This window comes from Scyliorhinus canicula, chromosome 8, assembly GCF_902713615.1.
Source record: "Scyliorhinus canicula chromosome 8, sScyCan1.1, whole genome shotgun sequence".
Classification (NCBI taxonomy): domain Eukaryota; kingdom Metazoa; phylum Chordata; class Chondrichthyes; order Carcharhiniformes; family Scyliorhinidae; genus Scyliorhinus; species Scyliorhinus canicula.
This window is the reverse complement of record NC_052153.1, coordinates 130,712,882-130,738,041: the sequence shown is the minus strand read 5'-3', so window position 1 is coordinate 130,738,041 and position 25,160 is coordinate 130,712,882. Positions and strand designations below refer to the sequence as shown.

At 46.3% G+C, this 25,160-nt stretch overlaps 1 protein-coding gene across 9 annotated transcripts in view; it reads right to left on the bottom strand.

Moving 5' to 3' along the window:
- LOC119970506 (multiple C2 and transmembrane domain-containing protein 1-like) overlaps positions 1 to 25,160 on the bottom strand; it is an 891,726-nt gene that overhangs the window by 414,258 nt on the left and 452,308 nt on the right. For all 9 annotated transcript variants that reach the window (XM_038805255.1, XM_038805256.1, XM_038805254.1 and 6 more), the window contains one exon: positions 5,408 to 5,501. In XM_038805255.1, coding sequence (XP_038661183.1) covers positions 5,408 to 5,501 — 94 coding nt within the window. The remainder of the gene's footprint in view (positions 1 to 5,407; positions 5,502 to 25,160) is intronic.

Here is a 25,160-nt window from a genome sequence, read left to right as displayed (position 1 = left end):
CTCCGGCGTGGGGACCTTCTTTTAGGCGGCGATTCGCCGTTCCCGGAGGGGCCAGCAGCTGACTGACGCGATACGCGTCAGTTTCACCAGCTGCGGAAGTGGTGAGACACGGCGTTTTTTGGAGGAGGAGGAGGAGAGAGACAGACCCGGCATTTGAGGGGGGGGGGGGGGGGGGGGGGGGAGGAGGAGAGAGACAGACCCGGCATTTTGGGGGGGGGGAGGGGGGAGGAGAGAGACAGACCCGGCATTTGGGGGGGGGGGGGGGTTCCGGCATTTGGGGGGGGGTTGCGGCAATCGGGGGGGGGGGGTTTGGGGGCAGCGGCGTGCAGAGAGGGGGGGCGACGGATGCCCAGGGCCAACGTACCGTCGCCCCCCCCCCTCTGTACGCCGCTGCCCCCTACCCCAACCACCCCCCCCTCACCACCCCTACCTCCCTCCCCACCACCCCTACCCCCCTCCCCACCACCCCTACCCCCACCCCACCACCCCTACAACCCCTCCCCACCACCCCTACCCCCCTCCCCACCACCCCTACCCCCTACAACGCCGCCCCCCCATCTCTCGCAACGCCGGGTCCCCCCCCCCTCAACGCCGGGTCCCCCCCCCCCCTCAACGCCGGTACCCACACCCCGTCCCCCTCCCTCTGGAGGCCGGTACCCACAACCCCCCCCTCTCTCCTCCTCCCCCCTTTCCTTCCTCCTCCCCCCCTTCTTCCTCCTCCCCCCCCCTTCCTTCCTCCGTCCCCCCTCCTTCCTCCTCCCCCCCTTCCTTCCTCCGTTAGTGGGGGGGGGTGCGGCGTTATTGGGGGGTGGGGGGGTGCGGCGTTGGAGGGGGGTAGGGGTGGTGAAGGGGCATCGGGGGGGGTATCGGGGGGGGTTGCGGCATTGGGGGGGTGGGTTGCGGCATCGGGCGGTGGGTTGCGGCATCCGGGGTGGGTTGCGGCATCCGGGGTGGGTTGCGGCATCCGGGGGGGTGGGCCCCTACCCCTCTCCCCACCACCCCTACCCCCTTCACCACCCCTACCCCCCTCCAACGCCGCACACCCCCCACCCCCCACTAACGCCGCACCCCCCCCCCACTAACGGAGGAAGGAAGGGGGGGAGGAGGAAGGAGGGGGGGAGGAGGAAGGAAGGGGGGGAGGAGGAGAGGGGGGGGTGTGTGGGTACCGGCCTTCAGAGGGAGGGGGACGGGGTGTGGGTACCGGCGTTGAGGGGGGGGGGGACCCGGCGTTGAGGGGGGGGGACCCGGCCTTGAGAGGGGGGGACCCGGCGTTGAGAGGGGGGGGACCCGGCGTTGAGAGGGGGGGGTTGCGGCGATGAGGGGGGGTTGCGGCGTTGAGGGTGGGGGGTTGCGGCGTTGCGAGAGATGGGGGGGCGGCGTTGGAGGGGGGTAGGGGTGGTGGGGAGGGGGGTAGGGGTGGTGGGGAGGGGGGTAGGGGCGTTGGAGGGAGGTAGGGGTGGTGAGGGGGGGTGGTTGGGGTAGGGGGCAGCGGCGTACAGAGGGGGGGGGGGCGACGGTGCGTTGGCCCCGGGCATCCGTCGCCCCCCTCTCTGCACGCCTCTGCCCCCAAACCCCCCCCCCGATGCCGCAACCCACCCCCCGATGCCGCAACCCACCCCCCCGATGCCGCAACCCACCCCCCCCCGATGCCGCAACCCACCCCCCCGATGCCGCAACCGCACCCGGATGCCGCAACCCCCCCCGGATGCCGCAACCCCCCCCGGATGCCGCAACCCCCCCCCGGATGCCGCAACCCCCCCCGGATGCCGCAACCCCCCCCGGATGCCGCAACCCACCCCCCGATGCCGCAACCCACCCCCCGACACTGAACGGCATCAACCATCATCAATGGTTGACGCCGTTTTAAAGCAACTGTGATTTTCGCCGACGTGACCCGTGGCCACGTCGGCGGAACTTCGGCCCATTCGGGCCGGAGATTTCTGGAAACTAAAAAAAAAATGAAATCCCGCCGGCGCCAGCTGTTTTCAGAGGCTGCCGGCGGGATTTGCACAGCGCCGGTTTTTGGCCGGTCAGAGATTTAAAAACCCTGCGGGAGCGGGATTAACGCCGCTGCCGGCCGATTCTCCGACCCTGCGTGGGGTCGGAGAATTTCGCCCGGGGTCTCCAATTTCAATTCTGTAAAATGCCCATTGACTTCAATATTCATGCCCACTATAGGGTTTCTTCTCTTTAATTTCACTGTGAGAATTATTTCCAGCTGTCTGGTTCCTGTACGTCTTTTATACAGTTTCCCTGAATTTGTTTTCTGTTTGCTTTGCAAACACAGGCTTTTTTTAATTATATAGGGCGGAATTCCTTTGAGCTTCTAGTGGATTTTACACCGCCGCGTATTGATAGCAACATGTGCCCGCCATGGTGAATCGGGAAACCCGTTGCAGGCCAGCATGAAACTCATTTACATCCCGCTAAGACTCACCTGAACAACGGCTGAGACTGCATGCAGAGTTCAGGATTGAGACCTATGAGAGACTAATGACAATCCTGGCCCATGGAACATCACAGCAGTGGATGGGGGTTGGGGATAGCATCTACAGGTCGACCAGCAGATTTGTTGTTCTGGAGATGCTCCATTTTCCAGCCTCAGGATTCAACAGGGAGTCAGTGATGTTGGACATCTTTTCAATATGGTGTCTGGATAGGACAGCAAACTACGCGCCATCACGCCTGCCCTACCATGGAATATGGCGGAAAACACCAGGTTGCATAATTAATTAGGTCAGGGCCGGATGATTAGACTTGTTTTCCCACCAGCCTCTGAAGTGGGAAGCACTTCACATTCATGGGACGCAGCCCCCAGACGGGGGAAATTCCACCTTGTGTTTTAAAATGACCAATTTTGCCACATTCATGACATTCTGTGGTTTGGGCGGAACATTCTTCACATCTGTGAACCTTCTTCCTGCCACAGTGGGGACATTGGAAAATGGCAGTTGATGCTCCTTCAACACACTTTGTTGGTTGCTACCATGATGAACTTTCAACTTTGCACCAAATAAACTGACGTTTCAAACAGCTGTTCTGACAGAATTTCTTGCTCACCCCTTACAAACTCTCGGCTTTCAGACTTTGGTCTGCCAAGCCAGTTATATGGTTTTGCTCAACATCAAATCATCTCTTGATTGTATAAAGTCACACAGGCTTTCTTCCAAAATACCAATAACTATTATGTCTTTTTCATCTTTTAATCATCTTTTAACTTTCTGTAGTCAATGGTCAGCCAAATGAAAGAGATCATTTATAAATTCATTGATTCGTTCAATAGGCCTTTGATTTTGATGGTCGAAATTTGCCCACTCTATGATGACGTTTTGATGAAGACTAAAATACGAGTCAAAGGCTCCAATGACAACCTCATAGGAAGTTGTCTTTATTTTCATCCCCTACCTGGCCAGTACGTTGTCTGAAGTGCTACCGGCTGCTTATAACAAGGTACTAACCTGGGCCGGGATTCTCCCCTACCCGGCGGGGCGGGGGGTCCCGGCATGTCGGAGTGGCGTGAACCACTCCGGTGTCGGGACGCCCCAAAGGTGAGGAATTCTCGGCAACTTTAGGGGCCAAGCCCTCATATTGAGGGGCTAGGCCCGCGCCGGAGTGGTTTACTCTGCCGGCTGGCGTGAACGGCCATTGATGACATGCCATCCGGGACCGAAAGAACTTCCCCGGCCGGCATAAGTCCGCACATGCGCCGGAGCGTCAGCGGCTGCTGACGTCATACCGGCGCATGCGCAGGGGAGGGGGTCTCTTCCGCCCCCGCCATGGCCTTCCCGCACAGGCCCGCCCGCCGATCGGTGGGCCCCGATCACAGGCCACCGTGGGGTCACCCCCCGGGGTCAGATCGCCCCCCCCCCCCCCCGCCCCTCCCCCCCCCACTCCGCGCCCAACCCCCCCCCAGGACCCCGGAGCCAACCCGCGCCACCAAACCCACGGGTCAAGTAGGTGGTTTAATCCACGCCGGCGGGAAAGGGCCTGTCAGCAGCGGGACTTCGGCCCATCGTGGGCCGGAGAACCGCCGCGGGGGCCCGCCGACCGGCGCAGCGCGATTCCCACCCCTGGCAGGGGCGGGATTGATGCCAGCCCCAGTCAATTCTCCGACCCCCCGGGGGGGTTGGAGAATTCCGTCCCTGATCCTTGTTAACCTTATTTGTGAGACCTAAAGCAGTTTGATAATGAATAAAATGGTTTCTCCAGTTTTGCCATTGCTTGGCCTGTCTGGGACCCAATACATTCTGGAATCATTCTGGGAGATGTGGGGTAGAAGGCACCCATTTTTTAAAATCAAAAATATATCTGTCTCCTTCTTGAAACCATTTAATGACTCAGATTCCACCGAACTATGGGCTGCAAGTTCCACAAATTCACCACCCTTGTCTTCGCCGTGTTCCTTGCAGAGGACAAGCTAATAAGGCACCAAACGGAGGAGAACTCCGTCGGGATCTACTGGGTTGTGTACATATCGCCCTTTTAAATAAACTTTGGTTCTCATTTTACTCGTATGGACTCCCCATGTCCTTATTAAATAAACCCATAAAAGCCAACAGGCTCACTCGTCCAGGGCAAACCACGTCTTGATCATGCTCTCTCCCCTGCCAGGTATGTATATACATGTATTAGCTACCTCTTAAAAATAAAATGTATAATTTGCTGTCAGGACATTTTGAGTCTTTTGTTGCCACAGCCATTCAACTAAAGTTACCAATGTACAAGGGTGGTTTGATGCATCTTACTGAGGCCCATCATTTCAGACCAGTCAGGGAGGCAATCTGGAGCTTCCTTACACCTCGGAAACCAATTTATTGTGTTGTAACACCATCATATCATGTTTCCTTCGAGTTATGCAGGGCCAGGTTAGTTCACAGCCTATCTGAAGTTTGGATTCCATTTCAATAAGTAGAGGAACTCAGAAGCAGAGCTGCAGTTTCCCCTGTAATGACATCACTAGACATCTGGAGGCATGAAGATCCAATACACGTTAGTCAAAGGTTCAAGAGTACAGATGCACATCTTTGCATTTTACTTCCAAAAACAAGGAGGTACTTTGAACATAAAAGAGTCTTGGATTTCCTTCCATTTCTTTATACCAATGTAGAAAGCACACCAGATCGCATGAAATGAAACATCATCATATGAAACTGCCGTCACGTTTGAAGTTACTATAGCATGAATCTTCCTCAAACTGATTTACTTTGAATATTTATGAAACTGTATTGATTTCACATTGGTGTTAAAATAATTAAATAGATACACTACAACTTTAATTATAATTTAGATGTGCGATGATTTTAAGCAATTGACAGACATTGATAGGCAGGAAACAGGAATGCTTAAGTGACATGTTAAATTTCAGCAGTCCTCTCTCACACAAAGCAATTAAATGGCACTCGCTTACCTGTAACATCGGCCACCATTAACCCTTCTGCCCTGAGGATCTTTATCTGGATGAATCCTATGTCTCTCAGACTTTGTAAGGATTTTAACAATGACTGGAAAAATAACAAGATATTGAATAATCAATTTTTTTGCCTCTAGAATGGAAAGTTTCATCCTCCCTGTATTCGGTGCCAATATTATTTCTATGTCACAATTTAACCAACATGCTAAAGTCAATTGTTTGCAGCAACTCTTTCCTAATTATTTCAAATATTTACAATGTCCTCTCAACACAATAGGTGCAGGAATGTGACTGGCTATAATCACCTAGTTGGCTGTATCACATATCAAAAGGTACAAATGAAATGTTCTGATGTAGGGTTACCAACCTGAAAGGTTTCTCTCCTCACAGATGCTGTCAGATTTGCTGAGTGTTTCCAGCATTTACTGTTTTTATTTAAGGTTTTACAGTACTTTGTTCTTATGCATATAAATGTACTCATGTACAACATATCTCAGGGACAATTTAATGCAAAACGTTCTAGGTGTCATATTGGGCGCGATTTTCTGAATGTTTCCCCACGACCGGCCCAGCGAGACGCCGTCCCCTATTTAACAGCACTAAGCGCTGTAAATGATCCCCTCCCCTGAGGTTCATGTCGGTACTGCCTGTCCCACCAAATTCGCGCTCAGCAGCTCCCCGCTAACAAAGGGGAGCAGCTTTCAAACTCTCTCTCCGAACTCACTCCCATTCAGCACACCAGCATTGCACCATGCAGACCTGCTCCATGCTTCAGGGAAAACCAGCCAGGCCAAGCTTCTGAACACTGTGGAGGCGAGACAGTTCATAGAATCCCTACAGTGCAGAAGGAGGCCATTCGGCCCATGGAGTCTGCACCGACCCTTTTGAATCAATACCCATTTACACTGCCCTATCCCCATAACCCGATAGCCTAACCTGGACATCAAGGGGCAATTTAGCATGGCCAATCTACCTAACCCACACATCTTTGGACTGTGGGAGTAAATCGGAGCACCTGGAGGAAACCCACGCGGTCACAGGGAAAACGTGCAAACTCCGACAGACAGTGACCCAAGGCCGTAATTGAACGGGTCCCTGGCGCTATGCCTAACCAATGTGCCACCTTGCCACTTGCCAAAGACCCCTCCCCCTCTCCGATGCAACGAGTGCAAGGCTTACAATGCTCTCTCTCTGTCCCCACAGGAGAAGTTAGCCCATAATAGGCAGGAAAGGGCCCAGACGGGCGGAAGAGGACACCTGCAAAGGGCATCAAAGGCCACAGGACTCGAGAAGCAGTAGGCTGTCTCTTCTTCTGATGTGTAAGGATCCACCAACACATATAGTGGAGCACAGAAGGTGAAGAAGATTGTGGATCACTGAGCGAGCACTTGATGGGGGCGGGGGAGTATCCCCTTAGTTAGGGACAATGGAGGTTTCGAATGTTCATGATTAAAACATGTTACACCTGATAAATGTGCAGCCTCTGTCACGTTAATCATCACAACGGGCCTGCCTGCACCCCCACCCTGTCCCCCTCGGCCGCAGTGTGCCTGAAACAAGAGCCCCTGGTACAGACCTTGTGCAGGTGATGGATGTGAGCACACAGTCAGCAGAAAGACAGGAGTCAGACTTTAGCATAAACTAAGGAACACCACAGCTAACCTCACAGCGAATTATCATCTTTCTCCTGCCTTGTATAGTGCCCGATGATAGTGCCGTCACGGGCCCATCGCACTGGAGTGACCTTCCACACACCCTTGGAGTGTGGAACAGGATGGTTGAGGCGTGGAGGCGTATGTTTGTGTGTATAGGATGGAGGGAAATGGTTGGGAAGGAGGGGAATGAGTGTGGGGCTGGTCAATGGAGGGGTGAATGGGGGGGGGGGCGAACTGACGGACAAAGCCTCATCCTATGAGAAACGGGGAAGAATGAGGGCCTCCCTGGCCCTCTGGGCATGCCCGACCCTTGCCACCGCCTGTCCTCCATCCTCTGGCTGCTCCCACGGGTCCTTCCCAGTCTCGCCCTCCAGCCCCTCCTGTTCCAGCCCCTTCTCATCCTCCTCAGCAAAGGCTGCATGTCCCTATTCCTCCTCCAGCACGTCATCCCACAGCTGTGCCAAGTTGCCAAGCAGGTGATCCACTGGAGGGTTTACTGCAGCGCACCACCAGAGCGGACTGGGCATCAGAACTGCATTTTGAGCAGTCCAATGCAGCGCTCAATGACTGAACGGGTGGCAACATGACTGGTCTCTGGCCTCCGCACTGGCTTCATCAGCCAGCACTTCAACAGGTACCCCTTATCCACCAAGAGCCAGCCGTCATCCTGCGGTGGACCTCCAAGGTGCCAGGGTCTCCATGTTTCTCAGGATGCAGCTGTCATGTACGCTCCCAGGGAAACATGCACACATGTGCATTATCCAGAGGTGGTGGTCACACAGGAGTTGAACATTCAGGGAGTGGAACCCCTTCCTGTTAATGAAGGACACTCCCGCTTGCCCCAGTGCGCACAAGGTGCCATCTGGACCTGGGGTATCCCAGTAATTGCGGAGAATCCTGCTGCCCGGGAATCTTGATGGGCTTGGTCCAGCTCAAAGTTGATATCATCAGCTGCCCAGGCATACAGGGGATCCTTGACCTCACAGATGAACATGTAAGCTGTAGCTTGTGATATGCTGCACAGGCCCCCGTTCGTGCCCTGCAATGATTCAGTGGCATAAACGTTCAGGACTGCGGTGACCTTCACGGCTATCAGGATCGGATATCCTCCTCCTCCACGGGGTGTAAGTCCAGATGGACTTGTTGAGATGGAGCCTCCTGCGGCAAATGCTATCCGCCATCTCCTTGGATGACCAATTCTTTACGACGCCTGTACATCTTGGGCCATCACCAGCATCCCCCTCTGGGTCCCTCCTCTGCCTGATGGGATGGCTGGGTCTGCAGGGTGTGTGGCGGCCCCCTGTACATGGGGTGCTACCTCTAGCTGCGTCGACACGACTGCCGTCTTCTCTGGCGTCTGGCCATCTGGGCTTCCACCAGCACAGCGAGGGCTGCCGCTGCGGGGTGGACAAAACCATCTATTGTGCTATCTGTAAGGAATTGGAGAAGGGGAGAGACTGACAATCAGTTTGGGCTTCCAACCTGGGACCCTCAAATCTCCTAAGCCTCTCCCTCCCTTACTTGTCCTGCCTTCTCTCAGAGTGCCATCCACTGAGCTAGTTGTGCTGGAGAACCATGGCAGGAGCCCCTGGACCCCAACATGAGGGGGACCGGCCGTTAAATCGTGCCCATAAAGTCTGTTTAGAGATTTTATTAGTTATTCTAAAAGCAAGGTCCTGTGAATGTTGGAAATTTGAAATATAAACAGAAAGTGCGATAAGATCCTCAGTAGGTCTGGCAGCATCTTTCGAGAGAGAGAGTTAACTTTTTGAGTCCAATATGACTTGCAATGATGAGTCTCTTTGGAGTCGAAAAATCTCTGTTTCTTTCTCCACAAATGCTTCCAGACGTGATCATTCATTGTGTTGCTTGATGGAGCATTTATTCTCACAATGATTTTTCATTCATATAAATAGTAGAACTATTACAGCATTGGCAGCTTCATCCTTTATAACTAGATTTCTCTGCCATTTACCGTTATAAAAACTCTGGTGGAATACAAAGGCACAGTGGCTGCGATTTTTTGCAATTTGTACCAGATGAAGCAATGCTTGCACTATGTATCACTGCTACAACCATGTTTAACCCATGGTGGAATGGCTTAAAAATGGGTTTTAAAAAACTACCACCAGAATCTGACTGAGGGGCTTTTTCTGCATGTTGCATTATGGGTTAATGGTTCCAGTGAGTGGTTTTCCTACTTTTATAGCATTGATGATAAAGATAAACCAAAGCTGACTGCTTGAGTGACTCATTTATCAAATCTACTCTGGAAAGCCAGAGTTTTATAAAATGGTCTTGAATTTGAAATGAAATGAAAATCGCTTATTGTCACGAGTAGGCTTCAAATGAAGTTACTGTGAAAAGCCTCTAGTCGCCACATTCCGGCACCTGTTCGGGGAGGCTGTTACGGGAATCGAACCGTGCTGCTGGCTTGCCTTGGTCTGCTTTCAAAGCCAGCGATTAGCCCTGTGAGCTAAACAGCCCCTTTCAAATGACAGACGAAGAGTTCTTTGAGTGCACCATGCTTCTGAATAAACTGTGCCCAGAAGTTAAATCCAGAAAGGAAATGTAGGTAATTTACATCTGGCATGTGAATGTGGCACTTTAGTGTTCTTGGTGAAGCTAATCACATTGACATAACTTAGGACAGCACAGGGTGATAGTGGAAAAATTCAGTGGTCATTATTTCTGCATTGGCTTACAATGCTGCCCCCACTTATACTATTACTTTATTCATTAAGTATAGCAGGAATTCCTATTTACATTCTTCTGGGGTCCATTAAGCCAAACGAGCCAGACTGAGACCCACAGCCCTTCCCCATTACAGAGTCCTGTTGTCATTATAAATGTGGTCATTAAACACAACTCACTACACAGTGCAACTGAAACAGAATTTTTAAAAAACTATTGGTGTTGATTCCATGCAACAGTGTAAATTGTTCATACAAATAATCAGAAAATGTGAAGTTAATGCTACCAAAGATCCTATTGAACATTTTGGAGGTCCATGAAAAGATTCAGCATATGACCCAGGTTGTTTTTTTAGATGCAGTATTGACCTACACTGAGAGAAAAAAGCCAGGCCCCAAATGAATTCCAGAAAAAAGTAATTTTGTTTTATGGAGGACGAACTTCATTTGTCTCTACTCCATTTGGCACAACATATAAATGAAAAATAAATTGAAAAATTCAGTCTAATCAACATACCTGATTATTCTCATCATATTGAAGCTGGGCAGTGGGAGGGGGAGTGAGGTAAAAAAAATGATCAAGTCTCCCACTTCTGACTGTCCAAAAGGTTAGCTGGGGTTAATTGGTTACGGGGATAGGGTGGGGTGGGTGTCTGGATGGGGTGCTCTTTCAGCGGGTTGGTGCAGACTATTTGGTCAAATGACTTCTTACTGCACTGTAGGGATTCTATGATTCAGCAATCAGCAACCTCCACTGAATGGACATCGGCTGAGGACAGCATAATTACTATTACTTTTAATAGACCCATCTCAAAGGGAACATTGCTCGCGCATTATATGCAAATCAAAGCATCAAACATATCCTTCTCATAGAATTTCTCAGAAACAGACCATTAATCTGTTAATTGTTTAACTAAATGGGCTATTTTAATCTTTCATGATACGGAGACTTTCATATTTTGCTAAACTCCAAAATCTTGGCAGTGTGAAAATCATATCTACTTTCTTGAAGTATTCTAAAGAGACTTAATATTACAAATATAGAGCAATACTTTTCTAAATTATTGAAGATAGAAATCCCACCAATCAATTCAGGGCGATGAACTCTATGGAAAGGGATGTCAACCTGCTGTTTTGACAAGTCACAGCCATCAATAATCCAGTTGAAGGCTCATTATAATATTTAGGATTACTGCTCAGAGTGCTGCAATAAAAGGCATCAGCACCATCAAAGAACTGGAACATGCGAGTGATAATTTGCCACTCCAAACGCCACCAGGTGAAATAAAACTGGATTTTTAAAATTTCTTTCAGGGAACGAATGGCAATCCTTTTTGAGCTAACTTCTTCCTCTAAGTTTGATTACAATTTTTTTTTCATCTTCTTCACAATATTGTTACAATGGAAACTATACCTGTCTTCAGGAAGTAACGGTCAAGCTGAGATATTCAAGACAAGCGGAATTCCCAGCTAATTCCAGTGTACCCAAGCACAGCCCAAAATGGCAAGTTTTAATCTTCTCTTAAATGGGGCAGAAACCACACTGAACTGAGTACCGCCCCAAATTTCATTTTACTGTCAGCTTTCAGCTCCAGTTCCACCCAATAGCAGAATTTTTGCTGTATGCACTTTAAAGGATTGGATTGTTACTGACTGTGGATAACTCTGTACCAGTTTCAGTCCGAACCCAATTGGTTCTTGCCGCTGACTCAGAAGTGTGTACTGTCAGTTCAAGCACCATTCTGCAGCTTTGAGCGTAATCGAGACTGGCAGTCCAGAGAGGATATTATTCCTACATTATTCCTATGAACACATTGGTTAACTCCTTTGTTACAATACCATCAGGTTTAAAAAGAAATTCAAACTTCTTGTGAAGGGCTGAAAGGGTCACTCAACAAGGTTTCTAGTTTTAAGATTTGTTCTGTAGCACACAAACTAAAAGCAACATTGGCTCAACATTAATTCGGTAGCAATTTGCATTTTAAATTATAGAAAATACCCACCTTTTAATGTTCAAAATTACCAGCAATATCCTTCCATGGTTATACTTTACCTATGCCTCATTTTCTTGGACCAAGTCCAAAATAATTCTTAGCTCCTTTATCCTCTACCAGCTAGTTAAACTCTAAATCCCGAATTGAAATTCATCGTATGGGTTACCCTGGAGAGTCCTTCCAGTAGCCAAATATAGGCTCTGTTTAAACCCTCAAGAACTTGGTCTCTTGAATCTTAATATGAGATCCACTCGCATTTTGAGTGGTGAATAATAGAAAATTGTTGTCCATGTCTCTGCTCACTCTCTTTGTGATTCTTGCAAACTGACCCTGTCTGAGAGATTCAGTGATATTATTAAGAAAACCTAGGTACTGCGTGTCTTTGATATGTATGTCCCTGTCAGGCAGGGAAGAGATGGTCGAGTGAGGGAACCATGGTTGACAAGAGAGGTTGAATGTCTTGTTAAGAGGAAGAAGGAGACTTATGTAAGGCTGAAGAAACAAGGTTCAGACAGTGCGCTGGAGGGATACAAGATAGCCAGGAGGGAACTGAAGAAAGGGATTAGGAGAGCTAAGAGAGGGCATGAAAAATCTTTGGCGGGTAGGATCAAGGAAAACCCCAAGGCCTTTTACACATACGTGAGAAATATGAGAATGACTAGAGTGAGAGTAGGTCCGATTAAGGACAGTAGCGGGAGATTGTGTATTGAGTCTGAAGAGATAGGAGAGGTCTTGAACAAGTATTTTTCTTCAGTATTTACAAATGAGAGGGGCCATATTATTGGAGAGGACAGCGTGAAGCAGACTGATAAGCTTGAGGAGATACTTGTCAGGAAGGAAGATGTGTTGCGCGTTTTGAAAAACTTGAGGATAGACAAGTCCCCCGGGCCTGACGGGATATATCCAAGGATTCTATGGGAAGCAAGAAATGAAATTGCAGAGCCGTTGGCAATGATCTTTTCGTCCTCGCTGTCAACAGGGGTGGTACCAGAGGATTGGAGAGTGGCGAATGTCGTGCCCCTGTTCAAAAAAGGGAATAGGGATAACCCTGGGAATTACAGGCCAGTTAGTCTTACTTCGGTGTTAGGCAAAGTAATGGAAAGGGTACTGAGGGATAGGATTTCTGAGCATCTGGAAAGGCATTGCTTGATTAGGGATAGTCAGCACGGATTTGTGAGGGGTAGGTCTTGCCTTACAAGTCTTATTGAATTCTTTGAGGAGGTGACCAAGCATGTGGATGAAGGTAAAGCAGTGGATGTAGTGTACATGGATTTTAGTAAGGCATTGATAAGGTTCCCCATGGTAGGCTTATGCAGAAAGTAAGGAGGCATGGGATAGTGGGAAATTTGGCCAGTTGGATAACAAACTGGCTAACCGATAGAAGACAGAGAGTTGTGGTGGATGGCAAATATTCAGCCTGGAGCCCAGTTATCAGTGGCATACCGCAGGGATCAGTTCTGGGTCCTCTGCTGTTTGTGATTTTCATTAACGACTTGGATGAGGGAGTTGAAGGGTGGGTCAGTAAATTTGCAGATGATACGAAGATTGGTGGAGTTGTGGATAGTGAGGAGGGCTGTTGTCGGCTTCAAAGAGACATAGATAGAATGCAGAGCTGGGCTGAGAAGTGGCAGATGGAGTTTAACCCTGACAAGTGTGAGGTTGTCCATTTTGGAAGGACAAATCTGAATGCGGAATACAGGGTTAATGGTAGGGTTCTTGGCAATGTGGAGGAGCAGAGAGATCTTGGGGTCTATGTTCATTGTTCTTTGAAAGTTGCCACTCAAGTGGATAGAGCTGTGAAGAAGGCCTATGGTGTGCTAGCGTTCATTAGCAGAGGGATTGAATTTAAGAGCCGTGAGGTGATGATGCAGCTGTACAAAACCTTGGTCAGGCCACATTTGGAGTACTCTGTGCAGTTCTGGTCACCTCATTTTAGGAAGGATGTGGAAGCTTTGGAAAAGGTGCAAAGGAGATTTACCAGGATGTTGCCTGGAATGGAGAGTAGGTCATACGAGGAAAGATTGAGGGTGCTAGGCCTTTTCTCATTAGAACGGAGAAGGATGAGGGGCGACTTGATAGAGGTTTATAAGATGATCAGGGGAATAGATAGAGTAGACAGTCAGAGACTTTTTCCCCGGGTGGAACACACCATTACAAGGGGACATAAATTTAAGATAAATGGTGGAAGATATAGAGGGGATGTCAGAGGTAGGTCCTTTACCCAGAGAGTAGTGGGGGCATGGAATGCACTGCCTGTGGTAGTAGTTGAGTCGGAAAATTTATGGACCTTCAAGCGGCTATTGGATAGGTACTTGGATTAGGGTAGAATAAGGGAGTGTAGGTTAACTTCTTAAGGGCAGCACGGTGGCATTGTGGATAGCACAATTGCTTCACAGCTCCAGGGTCCCAAGTTCGATTTCGACTTGGGTCACTGTCTGTGTGGAGTCTGCACATCCTCCCCGTGACTGCGTGGGTTTCCTCCGGGTACTCCGGTTTCCTCCCACAGTCCAAAGATGTGCAGGTTGGGTGGATTGGCCATGACAAATTGTCCAAAATTCTATGATTAACCTAGGACAAAGGTTCGGCGCAACATCGTGGGCCGAAGGGCCTGTTCTGTGCTGTATTTCTCTATCTATCTATCTATCTGGTCCTACATTGGGTCCTGATGGACACTTTCCCTCGCAACGCCAATCTCCATAGCAACATGAATCATACGGGTCTCATATCCAGGTAGAAATGTTAATGAGATATCCTCCAAATCCTCAACTCCATTCTATCTTGGAATTAAATAGACAGATTAAGTATAACCACTTATAAAACCTGACATTACTAATCCTACCTTGGGAAATGGAGAATAAGACCTCACTTTTGCCCCTAGATCAGTAGCGCAGAGTTGGAATCATTCCCGGTTCCACAAACATGACACAGGAACAAGAGCTTTGTTCCCCAGGGAGGGAACAAAGGTATCCCAAGACCAGATACAAAGGCTGCCATACCTCTCCTAAGAACTCTGGTAAGTTTAGACCTTCTCCTGCTAGCTCTAATGCACACAAATCGTGTTTTGCATATTTGCAAACTACAAACTATCCCCCTTCCCCTCAACCCAGTGAAAAGGGAGCGGGCCATGTTCCTGGGCAGACTTCTGGATTCGGCCTCCCAGCATCATTTTCACCATGATGGAGAGTTTCTCCATACACATGAAAAGTCAGGCTCAACAGTGAATCCACTGTGAGCACAATCACTCTGGTCATTGTTTACAGGTGTGAATATTTTGCTCTTCCTTCCCGGTAAAATAATCTGGGCCCCCGTTAACCCTGAACAACCAAGTCACTTTGGCTTGTTTACAGCAGAATTCAGTACAGGTCATATGACCTTTTAAAACCTCATATTTTTAACACCTTATGATGGAACTAAAGGAGCCATACCAGTTAAGATCAGACAGAAATATTTCACTTTTACTACCCATGATCTTGGATGGTTTTGTAATGAGATATTCTTTAAATATTATTATTGGCAGCAACGTCTTCACTTACTTGAAGTGGAATTCCCACATCTATTATACTGCTAAAACTGCTTCCATGAAAAACAGTTCCTCTTTTGTATTGACCAATTTTTCCCCTTCGGCTAACTCTGCTTCTCTATAATGGTCCCAAATTTGGAAAGGTTCTTCTATCATCTATTTCATTCTCTAGTCTGAATACAAGAAAAGGCTTCTCTGAAAGGCAATCCCTTTCTCACATGTAGCCTTCAGCCTTGCGTACCATTATAATGTTTCTGCATTTCTCTACATTATCGGGGTCAATGCTCCTCTGAACTTTATGCTCTTTTCCTTCTAGCTCCAGTCATGTCGTCCTGTTCTTCCCCATCCCAACATTACCACTATAGTGTTGTCAAGACTCATTGCAGAATTTGTAACTCTCTTTCCCATGACACCCAGCCTGTGAACTCATTCTAACAATCCTCAGTTTTTTTATTCCTCTTACGATCTTCAGGTTTTCCCAAGTTTGATATTGATAAGGCATCACTGCCTGTTCTCCCATTCTTTTGGTGTTTGATCATTCATCTTTGGTGTTCAATTTTTTAACTGCTGCATTCTAAATTAATAATTACCTTGGTGCATTGATGTTTTTGATTTTGATGTACTTGTAAAAAGTGGTTCACTATTCAAGATAAAAAATGTATTTTGTAAAAAGGAACAGCTTTCTTAAATTGTCAGCCCTATGTCAGGTGGGGAAGTATGAATTTATCAGGGGCTCCAGCACCCTGCAATTTACTTTTGAGCTCAGCTTCACAAGTGATTCAGAAACACAGCAAACAATACATGTTCTCATTTGCTCTGTCACAAGCCACTGGTGAGCATTACAATGGGACTGAGCGTGTTAAAACCTACATAAATGTGAGTTGTCAGATTAATTATTCCCTTCAGGTTAGGGTATGGAGATTTTCATTTCATAAATTAGTTAATTTAATTTTCTATTTCTTGGATCCTCGCAGCTGCACAGCTCTGGTGCGCACTAATCTGAATGTGAGGGAAAAATAATAGGCATCAGGTTTCACCATGGTTCTTAGCCAATTGAAATTGTTTTGTATCATAGTTCTGGATAGCAATCCTTCAACTGGATATCGAGATTCTGTAGAAAACTTTGGTTCTCAGAATGCCATTTTTGGGTAACTTTAACTGTGGTATCTGTACAACTTTGCAGAAACGTGGTAGTCATTACTGATATAACTAATTAAAGATCCAATCGAAAACCTACTTGGAGAAGCTAAAGTTCTCCTTTGCACAGAGAAGCTTAAGAGGAGATTTTATGGAGATGGTCAGAATTATGGAAAGTACTGACAGGGTAAATACACTGTTTCGAGTGGCAGTATGGTCACTAACCAGAGGACACCAATTCAAGGCGATAGGCAAAGGATGAGGTGATATGAGGATTTTATTTTGCATAGTGAGCTGTTAACTGGAGTCCATTGCCTTTAAAGGTGGTGGTAGTGACGCATGCCACTATTAAAAACCACTTTCTCATCACAGATCCACAACCCACACACCAGCTTCAATCTGCCACACCAACATTGGCCAAGGCCTTTGCGCAGAAATTGAGCACAAGTGTGGTGTTGCAGTGAACCCAGACTGCAGCTGTGGTGCATCCCAATGAATGACTCACATCATTGAAGACTGCCCTCTGACAAAATTCAGCAGAGGTCTCATAGAGCTCCACTTAGCCACTGTGAAAGCTGTTGCCTGGCTTTGGGATTACTACACGTGCTAAGAACAAACAGAATCACACAACACGGAAGGTGACCGTTTGACTCATCTCATCTGTGGCACTCTCTCATAGACCTGTCCAATTACTCCCACTTCTTGGCTCCGTCTCCACAGTCCTGCATTTATTTAACAGTGAAATTACTACTGCATCAGTATATGATGCCATGAAGTTGAAGGCTTCAGGTCCAACAAACAATTTTTCACAAAAAGAAATCTAGGACGTGATTTAATGGGAAAAAAAGAGTCCTGTTTTGGGTGTGTTTCCTGGCTCTTGCAGTGCCAAGAGCGATCCTGCTATTAAATGGGACTCTGCTTAATTTTTGGACTTGGCGAGGAATGCCCTGCTGAGGCTGCACTTAGACTCATTTCCTCCACTAACAAGCTCAGCCGCCAGTGCAGGAAAAGATCGGGGCAGCATTTGCATATGGTGCCCCAAAGTCTCGACCCCTCACTGCGGCCTCCGGACACCCCTAATGCCTCAGCATATGAATTAGGGGCTCCTTGAACCCCCCACACCCCACCTCATATGTGAAGGGCACCTCCGGGCCTGATCCCCGGCACAGGCAAGAGGCCACCCAGGCACATTGCCCCTGCCAGCCTGGCAGTGCCACCTGTGCATTCTTGCATTGTCAGGGTGGCAACCGGGTGATACTGCCAAGGCGGCACTGCCATGGTACCAAGCTGGCAGTGCTACAGTGACTGGGTGGCTTCAGGGGTGTCAGGGTACCAGCCTGCCCAGAGTCCAACCACCTCAATCGCCTGGGACAACTCTCCAAGTGCCGTTACACCTGGTCCACATTTGTGGAGACTAGTGCTAAACTGTGTCCGGTCAAGATCTCTGACACAAGGCCGTTCGATCATGCGCTTTGTGTAACTCCAGCGCAGACATATTCAGGTGAGCCTAACTGTTCATTTGAAGTTGCAAATCTGGTTCACACTCAATGAGGGTGAGATCCAGATCGCGACACGTCGCACGTTGCTGGAACTCATGAGGTGTAACTAGCATCGTAAAGAGGCCTCTCGCAAGATTTTCCAGCCTCGTTGTGTCCCAGGTTGGGCACATCGAGGCCGTCAGATTGCATCCCTAGTTATTATCACACTGCCATTTCTGGAGTGTTGCAGATCACAAGTTGCCTAGTGTCTCTCCAACAGTGACCACCCTTCAAAAGCATTTTATTATCTGTAAAATTCTTTGGAACATCCTGAGGTCATGAGATATGCTATACAAATGGGAGTCTTACTAGCTTTCCTCAGTGACTGTTTCTGTGGAGAGGTAGGAACAAGTCATTCAGCTACCTGAGGAGAGGAAGCGCTTTCAGAGGCAGCATCCAAGAACACCAAAGAATATAAGAAATATGGGTACTGGAAGGTCATTGAGCCCATTGAGCATTCTTCACCATTCAATACAATCAAGGTTTATCTTCGTCTGAAATTCACTTTCCCGCCCATATTTTTTGCATCCCTGTGAGACCAATAATCTGTCTAGTTCAATGTTAAATATATTCAATGATGGAAATCCACACCCTCTGGGGTAAAGATTTCCAAAAATTCTCAACACTTTGAATGAAGGAATTTCTCCTCACCTTAATCCTAAACGATTGGTCCCTTATTGTGAGACTCTGCCCCATATTCTAGATTTCTAGTTTACTCAGCCTCTCATTTTAGGACAACTCTTTCATCCCAGGGCCCAATCTAGTGAAACTTCACTGTACTGTCTCCAATGCAAGTATAACCTTCCTTAAATATGAAATTGCATACAGTATTCCAGGTGCGGTCTCACCAAATCATAGAATCATAACATCCCTACAGTGCAGCAGGAGGCCATTCGGCCCATCGGGTCTGCCTGCACCGACCCTCTGAAAGAGCACCCTAACCAGGCTCCCACCCAATTCCCGCAACTCAGTAATCACACTTAACACACACCATCCCTGGACACTAAGCGGCAATTTAACATGGCCAATCCACCTGACCTGCGCATCTTTGGACTGTGGGAGGAAACACGAGCACCCAGAGGAAACCCATGCCGACACGGGGAGAATGTGCAAACTCCACACAGACAGTTACCTAAGGCTGGAATTAATTCCTCATCCTGGCACTGTGAGGCAGCAGTGCTAATCACTGCGACACCATGCATCCCAAACAAATGTAGCAGGGCATCTTTATCCTTGTACTCCAATCCACTTGAAATTAAGATCAACATATCATCTGCTTTCCTCGCTGTTTGCTGTATATGCATGCTAAGCAAAATGCTGGAGATGCTGAAAATCTGAAATAAAATCAGAAAATACTCTAAAGATTCAGCAGGACCGGCAACATCTGTGGAGCTAGGAACAGGCATTTTGAGTCCTATGACTCTTCTTCAGAGCTATCTTGTGTTCCTTTTATGATTACATCCAAATCTTTCTGAACATCAACATTTACAAAGTTCATACCTTTTAAAAATTATTCTGCTTTTCTATTCTGACCAAAGTGAATAACCTCACATTTCCCCACATTATTCTCCATCAGCCATCTTGTTGCCCACTCACTTAACCTGTTGCAGTATTTTTGTGTCCTCCTCAAAGCTTTCCATCCCACCTAGCTTTGTATTGTCAGCAAACGTAGATACATTGTCAGACCGCAGTAACACCGGTTTAGGGGTTGCCCAAGGAATGGTTCAGATCCAAGCAGGTCATTAAAAAAAATCTGGACTTTTCATTGTAGGGTAAATACAAGAGACATTTATTTTCCAATGTAAATATGTGGACAGTTTTTAAGAAAACTGAAGCAGCACTTTGATTTTTTACTAGCAATCGCAACACTTTTTATTCAAGACTCAATGTCCCACAACACAAATGTCTTCTTCTATTACAATTTTACATAATTTAAATTGTTTTATCAACCACAAAATGTTTACCATAATTCTCTTTGTTTCCTCTGTTAGAAATAGTTATGAATTCTTTGATATAGTTCAGTGGCTAACTTCAAGTGATGCAGTGGTGGGATTGGCAAAGCGCAAAATGATAATTGCGAATTGGCAGCCTACTGCATATCCTGATTTTCTTTTCCTTTACTTTAATGGAGGAGAAATATGTAGGTATAAAAAGACTATTGACTCGCTATTATCTGAGTTTTGCCACTGTTGAAGAACAATTTATCCAGTATGTGTAACAATTGCATTTGATTAAGAAGCTTTGTGAACCATGATTGGCAAGACTCACTTTTCCTCAATAAGGCTTGAACTTTCTGTGGTACAAAACATTTTATTGCTGTAATAGCACAATAGCTCCCCTACTGACTTTGCACTTATTGTTCAATATGTATTATCTTTTTAATTTTCTTTGCATTCTTGATCACCAGCACAGTTGTTATTTTTATCTAGTCTGCAAAAACAAAATGTTGCAGTTTAATAAATGTTTTCTTCAGAAATCCATAGTTATTAAAGAAACACTGACAGATGAGGCTAGGATTACTAAAGTATGTTTTTCCTTTTTGCTTCAATGTATTAACACATGAACAGTTTCAATGAATAACCATAGAACTCACTTATTACTAGACCCAATTTGTCAACCAAATATAGGACATTAAATGGCTAAAGGATTAAACTGGGAAAAAAAAAGACTAAAAATGAAATGAAGCAATCAAAGAAAATTAAAAAGTGCCAGATATACTCCAGTCTATTCTACTTAATAAGGATATACACTTGTGAATTGTTCTTTTCAAAGACAAAATGTCCCTCATTCATTTCTAAGGAAGCCTGATTCGTTAAGTGTGTAATAATATGAGTAATTGTCTTTGAGTGCATGATTTTATAGCCCAACTCTCCATTCTCATCAGTGTTAATGGAATTCTGTTAATTGTTCATTGATTTATTAGTCCATCCATGGTAAATATCACAGTCAAATCTCTTTATGCAGCCCTTAAACATGTTCTGTAACTAAATATACATCAGCATTTTGTAAATAAATAAGTGTTAATGTGGCAGCACACATTTAGTGCAAGTACTCCTGTTGAGTGTCAGCCACTGATAAATGCGGCACACATAAAACAGGGAAAGCAGTTCTGGATTGACATGTGTACTACATAATGACATAAAGGCCAGAATACTCCAGTAGTCACTTTTCCCACCGGCAGTGTACCCCTGCCTGCACGTTTCCTGACACCGTGAGGTGGTTACAATGGGAAATCCCATTGACACGCAGCGGGAAGATAGAATCCGCCGCCAGCAAATGGTGCGCTGCCGAGAAACACGCAGCTGGGGGATCGGAGAATCCAGCCCAAAATAAAAAAGTGAGAGTTGTCTAAATGTTGTAAAATGGGTGGGAAGGGATTAAAGGATTAACACAATGGTCAAGACTATTCACATGCTAATATATTTATGGAACTATTCAAAGATTTAGGTGCATGTCTTCATGTGTAATTTAGTTTCGAATGAAAGTGTATGAGGAATTAAATGAACTTCAATAACAAAGTGGGAAGCCTGTATCAATATTTATATAAATTGGGTTTTGGTTTAAAGCTTACAAAAAGCAATCAATTTGCTATATTTATTCAATTGTGTAGTCCTTAGTATATATTTCAAAAGTGTAAGAATGAAGTTTTCAATTAGGCAGAATTCGTAGGTTGAATTTGAGCAACTTTGCATTTTAGACATTTTCAAAAACAGTTCTCACTCCTATGGTAAAGCAATATACAATTCCCTCCTTCTAGTTTTGACTATGACAAGTCATTAACAAACATTACACAACACATTTGTCAAAGTATTAAAAATGCATGAAAGATTTCTGATACTTTCAACACATCACATGAGGACCATAATAATCATACTTAAATGTGCTCAGTTAAACAATTTGCACTTTTAAAAATTGACAAGATGTACAATTTCCCCAGCTATGTACTGTAAGAAGACCAAATTTAGAAGAAAAATATTGCAAAATAAATAATGGGGCCTTATTAAAAATGTACCACATCATTCAAATCACTGCAGATATGTATCTTACTGATGTGTTAAGCAACATTTAATGACAGTGAAGCAAGTGAAGATTATTTATGTCATTCTAGCTACTAGCTTGGACTTCTTTTAAAATACTATTCAGCACCACGGACCCGGGTTCGATTCAGGCCTCGGGAGTCTGTCTGTGTGGAGTTTGCACTTTCTCCCCGTGCCTACATGGGCTTCCTCCGGGTACTCCGTTTTCCTCCCACAGTCCAAGATGTGCTGATTAGATGGATTGGCCATGCTAAATTGTCCCTTATTTTTCAGGGATGTGCAGGTTAAGTTATACGGATAGGGCAGGATGGGCGTGGAGTGGACCTAGGTAGAGTGCTCTTTCAGATGTTTGGGGCAAACTTGATGGGCTGAATGGCATCCTTCTGCACCATCTGGTTTCTAAACTTTCTATGGCAGTCTTTGCAGTTAAGGAAGTGGCAGAGAAATAACATGCATTTCAACTTCAACAATCCTTTATTAATTTAAAATATCTGTTAAAAAAACGAACTCCTTTTCCTTCTTACCGTCCTACTTTCAAAACAGTCAAATGGTGTAAAAATGAATAATCTTCACATATATCAATCAGTGGTTGTGGGAATTTGTTGAGGTCAATTTCTGGATCCAAAAAAGCTGAAATGCTGAAAACCTGGCCAGAAGATAGACAGCTCACCGAGAATTGGGCATTAGATTTAACTTTATCCATGTTCCAGTCACCCTTTCAGCAGAATTGGAATTCTATTGGGAATTGGAATTATGCTCTCCTCAACACTCCATTCAGTCTGCTAGCGGGACCCTGAGCTTCTGGTTGCCTGTCAATTTAATTCTGTACTGCACTCCTATTCTGACTTCTCCGTCCTTGGCTTACCACACAGTTCCAATGAAACTCAAAGCCAGCTCAATAAACAACAACTCAGATCCTAACCTCTATCCTTATTTTTCAAGTGGTAGTTGTTGATGATGATTCTGTTACTTTCAATTATTTGTCCTCCAGACCAGGGTTTTTCAAACTCAGAGTCACAACTTGCAGGTGGGTCGCGGGTGGGTGTCAGGAGGGTCGCACAGCATTGCGTCGCAGCGTTCCCGATCATGGGAGAAGTGCCCAATGGCCCCAACCATCTTTTAAGAATGCCAGCCACGACCGGCTTTTAAATACAAATGATGGAGTCTTCCCATCAGAAGCGGCGCAGAGAGTGGATCACGCGCCCGGCACATACACTGACATCGATCCATGCTGTGGGCATGAAATCACAGAAGAGAGATTCCTCAATGTTATAGCTGCCAGCTTGCAAGCAACAAGACTATGTGAAGAACTGAAGATGGGTCATTTTGTAATACGGAAGAGTGCGCCAGAGACACAAACAGAATCTCACAACTGAAACTGCTGGAGAGAGCTTCACAGGAGAGTCCATGGCAGGACAAGCATGGCAAGTTTGAGGACAAACCTTTTGATTTTTTACAAAGGATGCTGCGAGAACTTAAATCATCAGCTGAAGTCCTTAGTAGAACTGTAACATTGAATGACAAAGCAACTGAGATGTGAGGACCAAGCAGGCTCACCTATCGCATTAAAGTAAGAATAGTGTGTTGTGAAGGTCAGCCGGCATGGGTTGCGAAGCTCGGCTAGTTGGTAAAAGTGGATCCGGAAAAAAAAGTTTTAAAATACTGCTCTGGACCCAACTTTTTTTCACTTTATTGGTCCCATTGCCATCTCTTTTTACCTTGTACCCTCATTCATTTTGCTGTTAATTTATTATCCCTCTACCCTTTTCATAGATCTATTATTTTGTTCTTCGCTCTACTCACCTTTTTGCATACCTCTGTCCTTGCATAAAATCTGTTACTACTCCAAGCTTTCACATTTTTGACAAAGCATCATGGAACTGAAATACTGGCTGGAATAATATAGCCCTGTCATGGTAAAGGTGGGTACATATAATGTGGAAAGCCATTGAAAAGTCCACTGACCTCAGCGGGACAGGAACATCCCACCCACGGGAGGGCTGTAAAATTCCACCCCTTAACTCTGGGCTGAATTTTCCTGAGAAGGCTTTAGTCCTGCTACATGAACCAAAAATGGGAGATGACACCTCTCTGGTGAGCATGAGACCCATGGCCAATTAATAGGCCGCTGCCAGGGCAGTCGCCGAAGTCAAAACTGTGGCCCATTCCTCAGAGCTTCCGACACAATACGAGAGCTGGCAGCTGAGCAGCCTCAGCAATGTCACTGCTGGAAGCGGCTGTTGCTGAGGCTGCAGTATGAGGACGAGGGTGACTGAATGCCTCGGCATCCTTGAAGACGGGTATGTTGTCCAGTGGAAGTTAGGGTCTGACAGACAAGCTCCAGTGATCTGTTCAGGAGGCGAAGACGGTATTGTAGTCATGGTGAGTAAGCTTGGGGCAGCTTTTGTCATCAGAGAGCCCCTCTGTAGGATATGGAGATCCTATAAAGGGCAATTCCAGCCCCCCCATGGGAACTCCCACATGAGGGTGGGCTCTCCTAACATGGGTGAAATGCCTATAGCGTCAAAAAGTGATCCTTAATTGGGTCCTTAAATACACCAGTTCGCTGCTCATTGACCGGACATGCAGTAAAGGTTCCTGACACTGACAATATGCCATGGCAGAGGGAAGATATCAGCCTTCCTCTACCATATTAACAGCCTTTCCACGTCGCCGCCTGAGAACATTTGGGCTTCTTTTACTTTCTACAGGTGATGTCGGTCTTGAGTGTTTCCAGCATTTTCTGATTTTTAAAAATGAATTTGGGCCTGCTACTTTACAAGAACAGCCCTCAGTTAAATCATGAGGGTGAAGTGGAAGACAGGTAAAATTTGAAGGTCTGAGTGCAGGCTGTCAGAAATCTACATCAATATTCTGGAGACAGAATGAGTTGTGATTCTCCCAACTCCAAAATTGGAGAAGTAACAAAAAATCTTTCCTCCCATTTCTTTGAGTGCCTACAAACATGTTTTTAAGGACTGTTTGTTAAACTGGTGCAGAACTGGAAATTTAGTGCATGCACAGCAATAGACCTGAAGACTGAGAACAGTTTAAAATTCAACAAAGGCAGACCAAGGGATTGATTAAGAAGGGAAAAGTACAATTTGAAAGTAAGCTAGCGGGGAACATAAAAACAGTCTGTAATGAGAAAAAGATTAATAAAAACTAATGTAGGC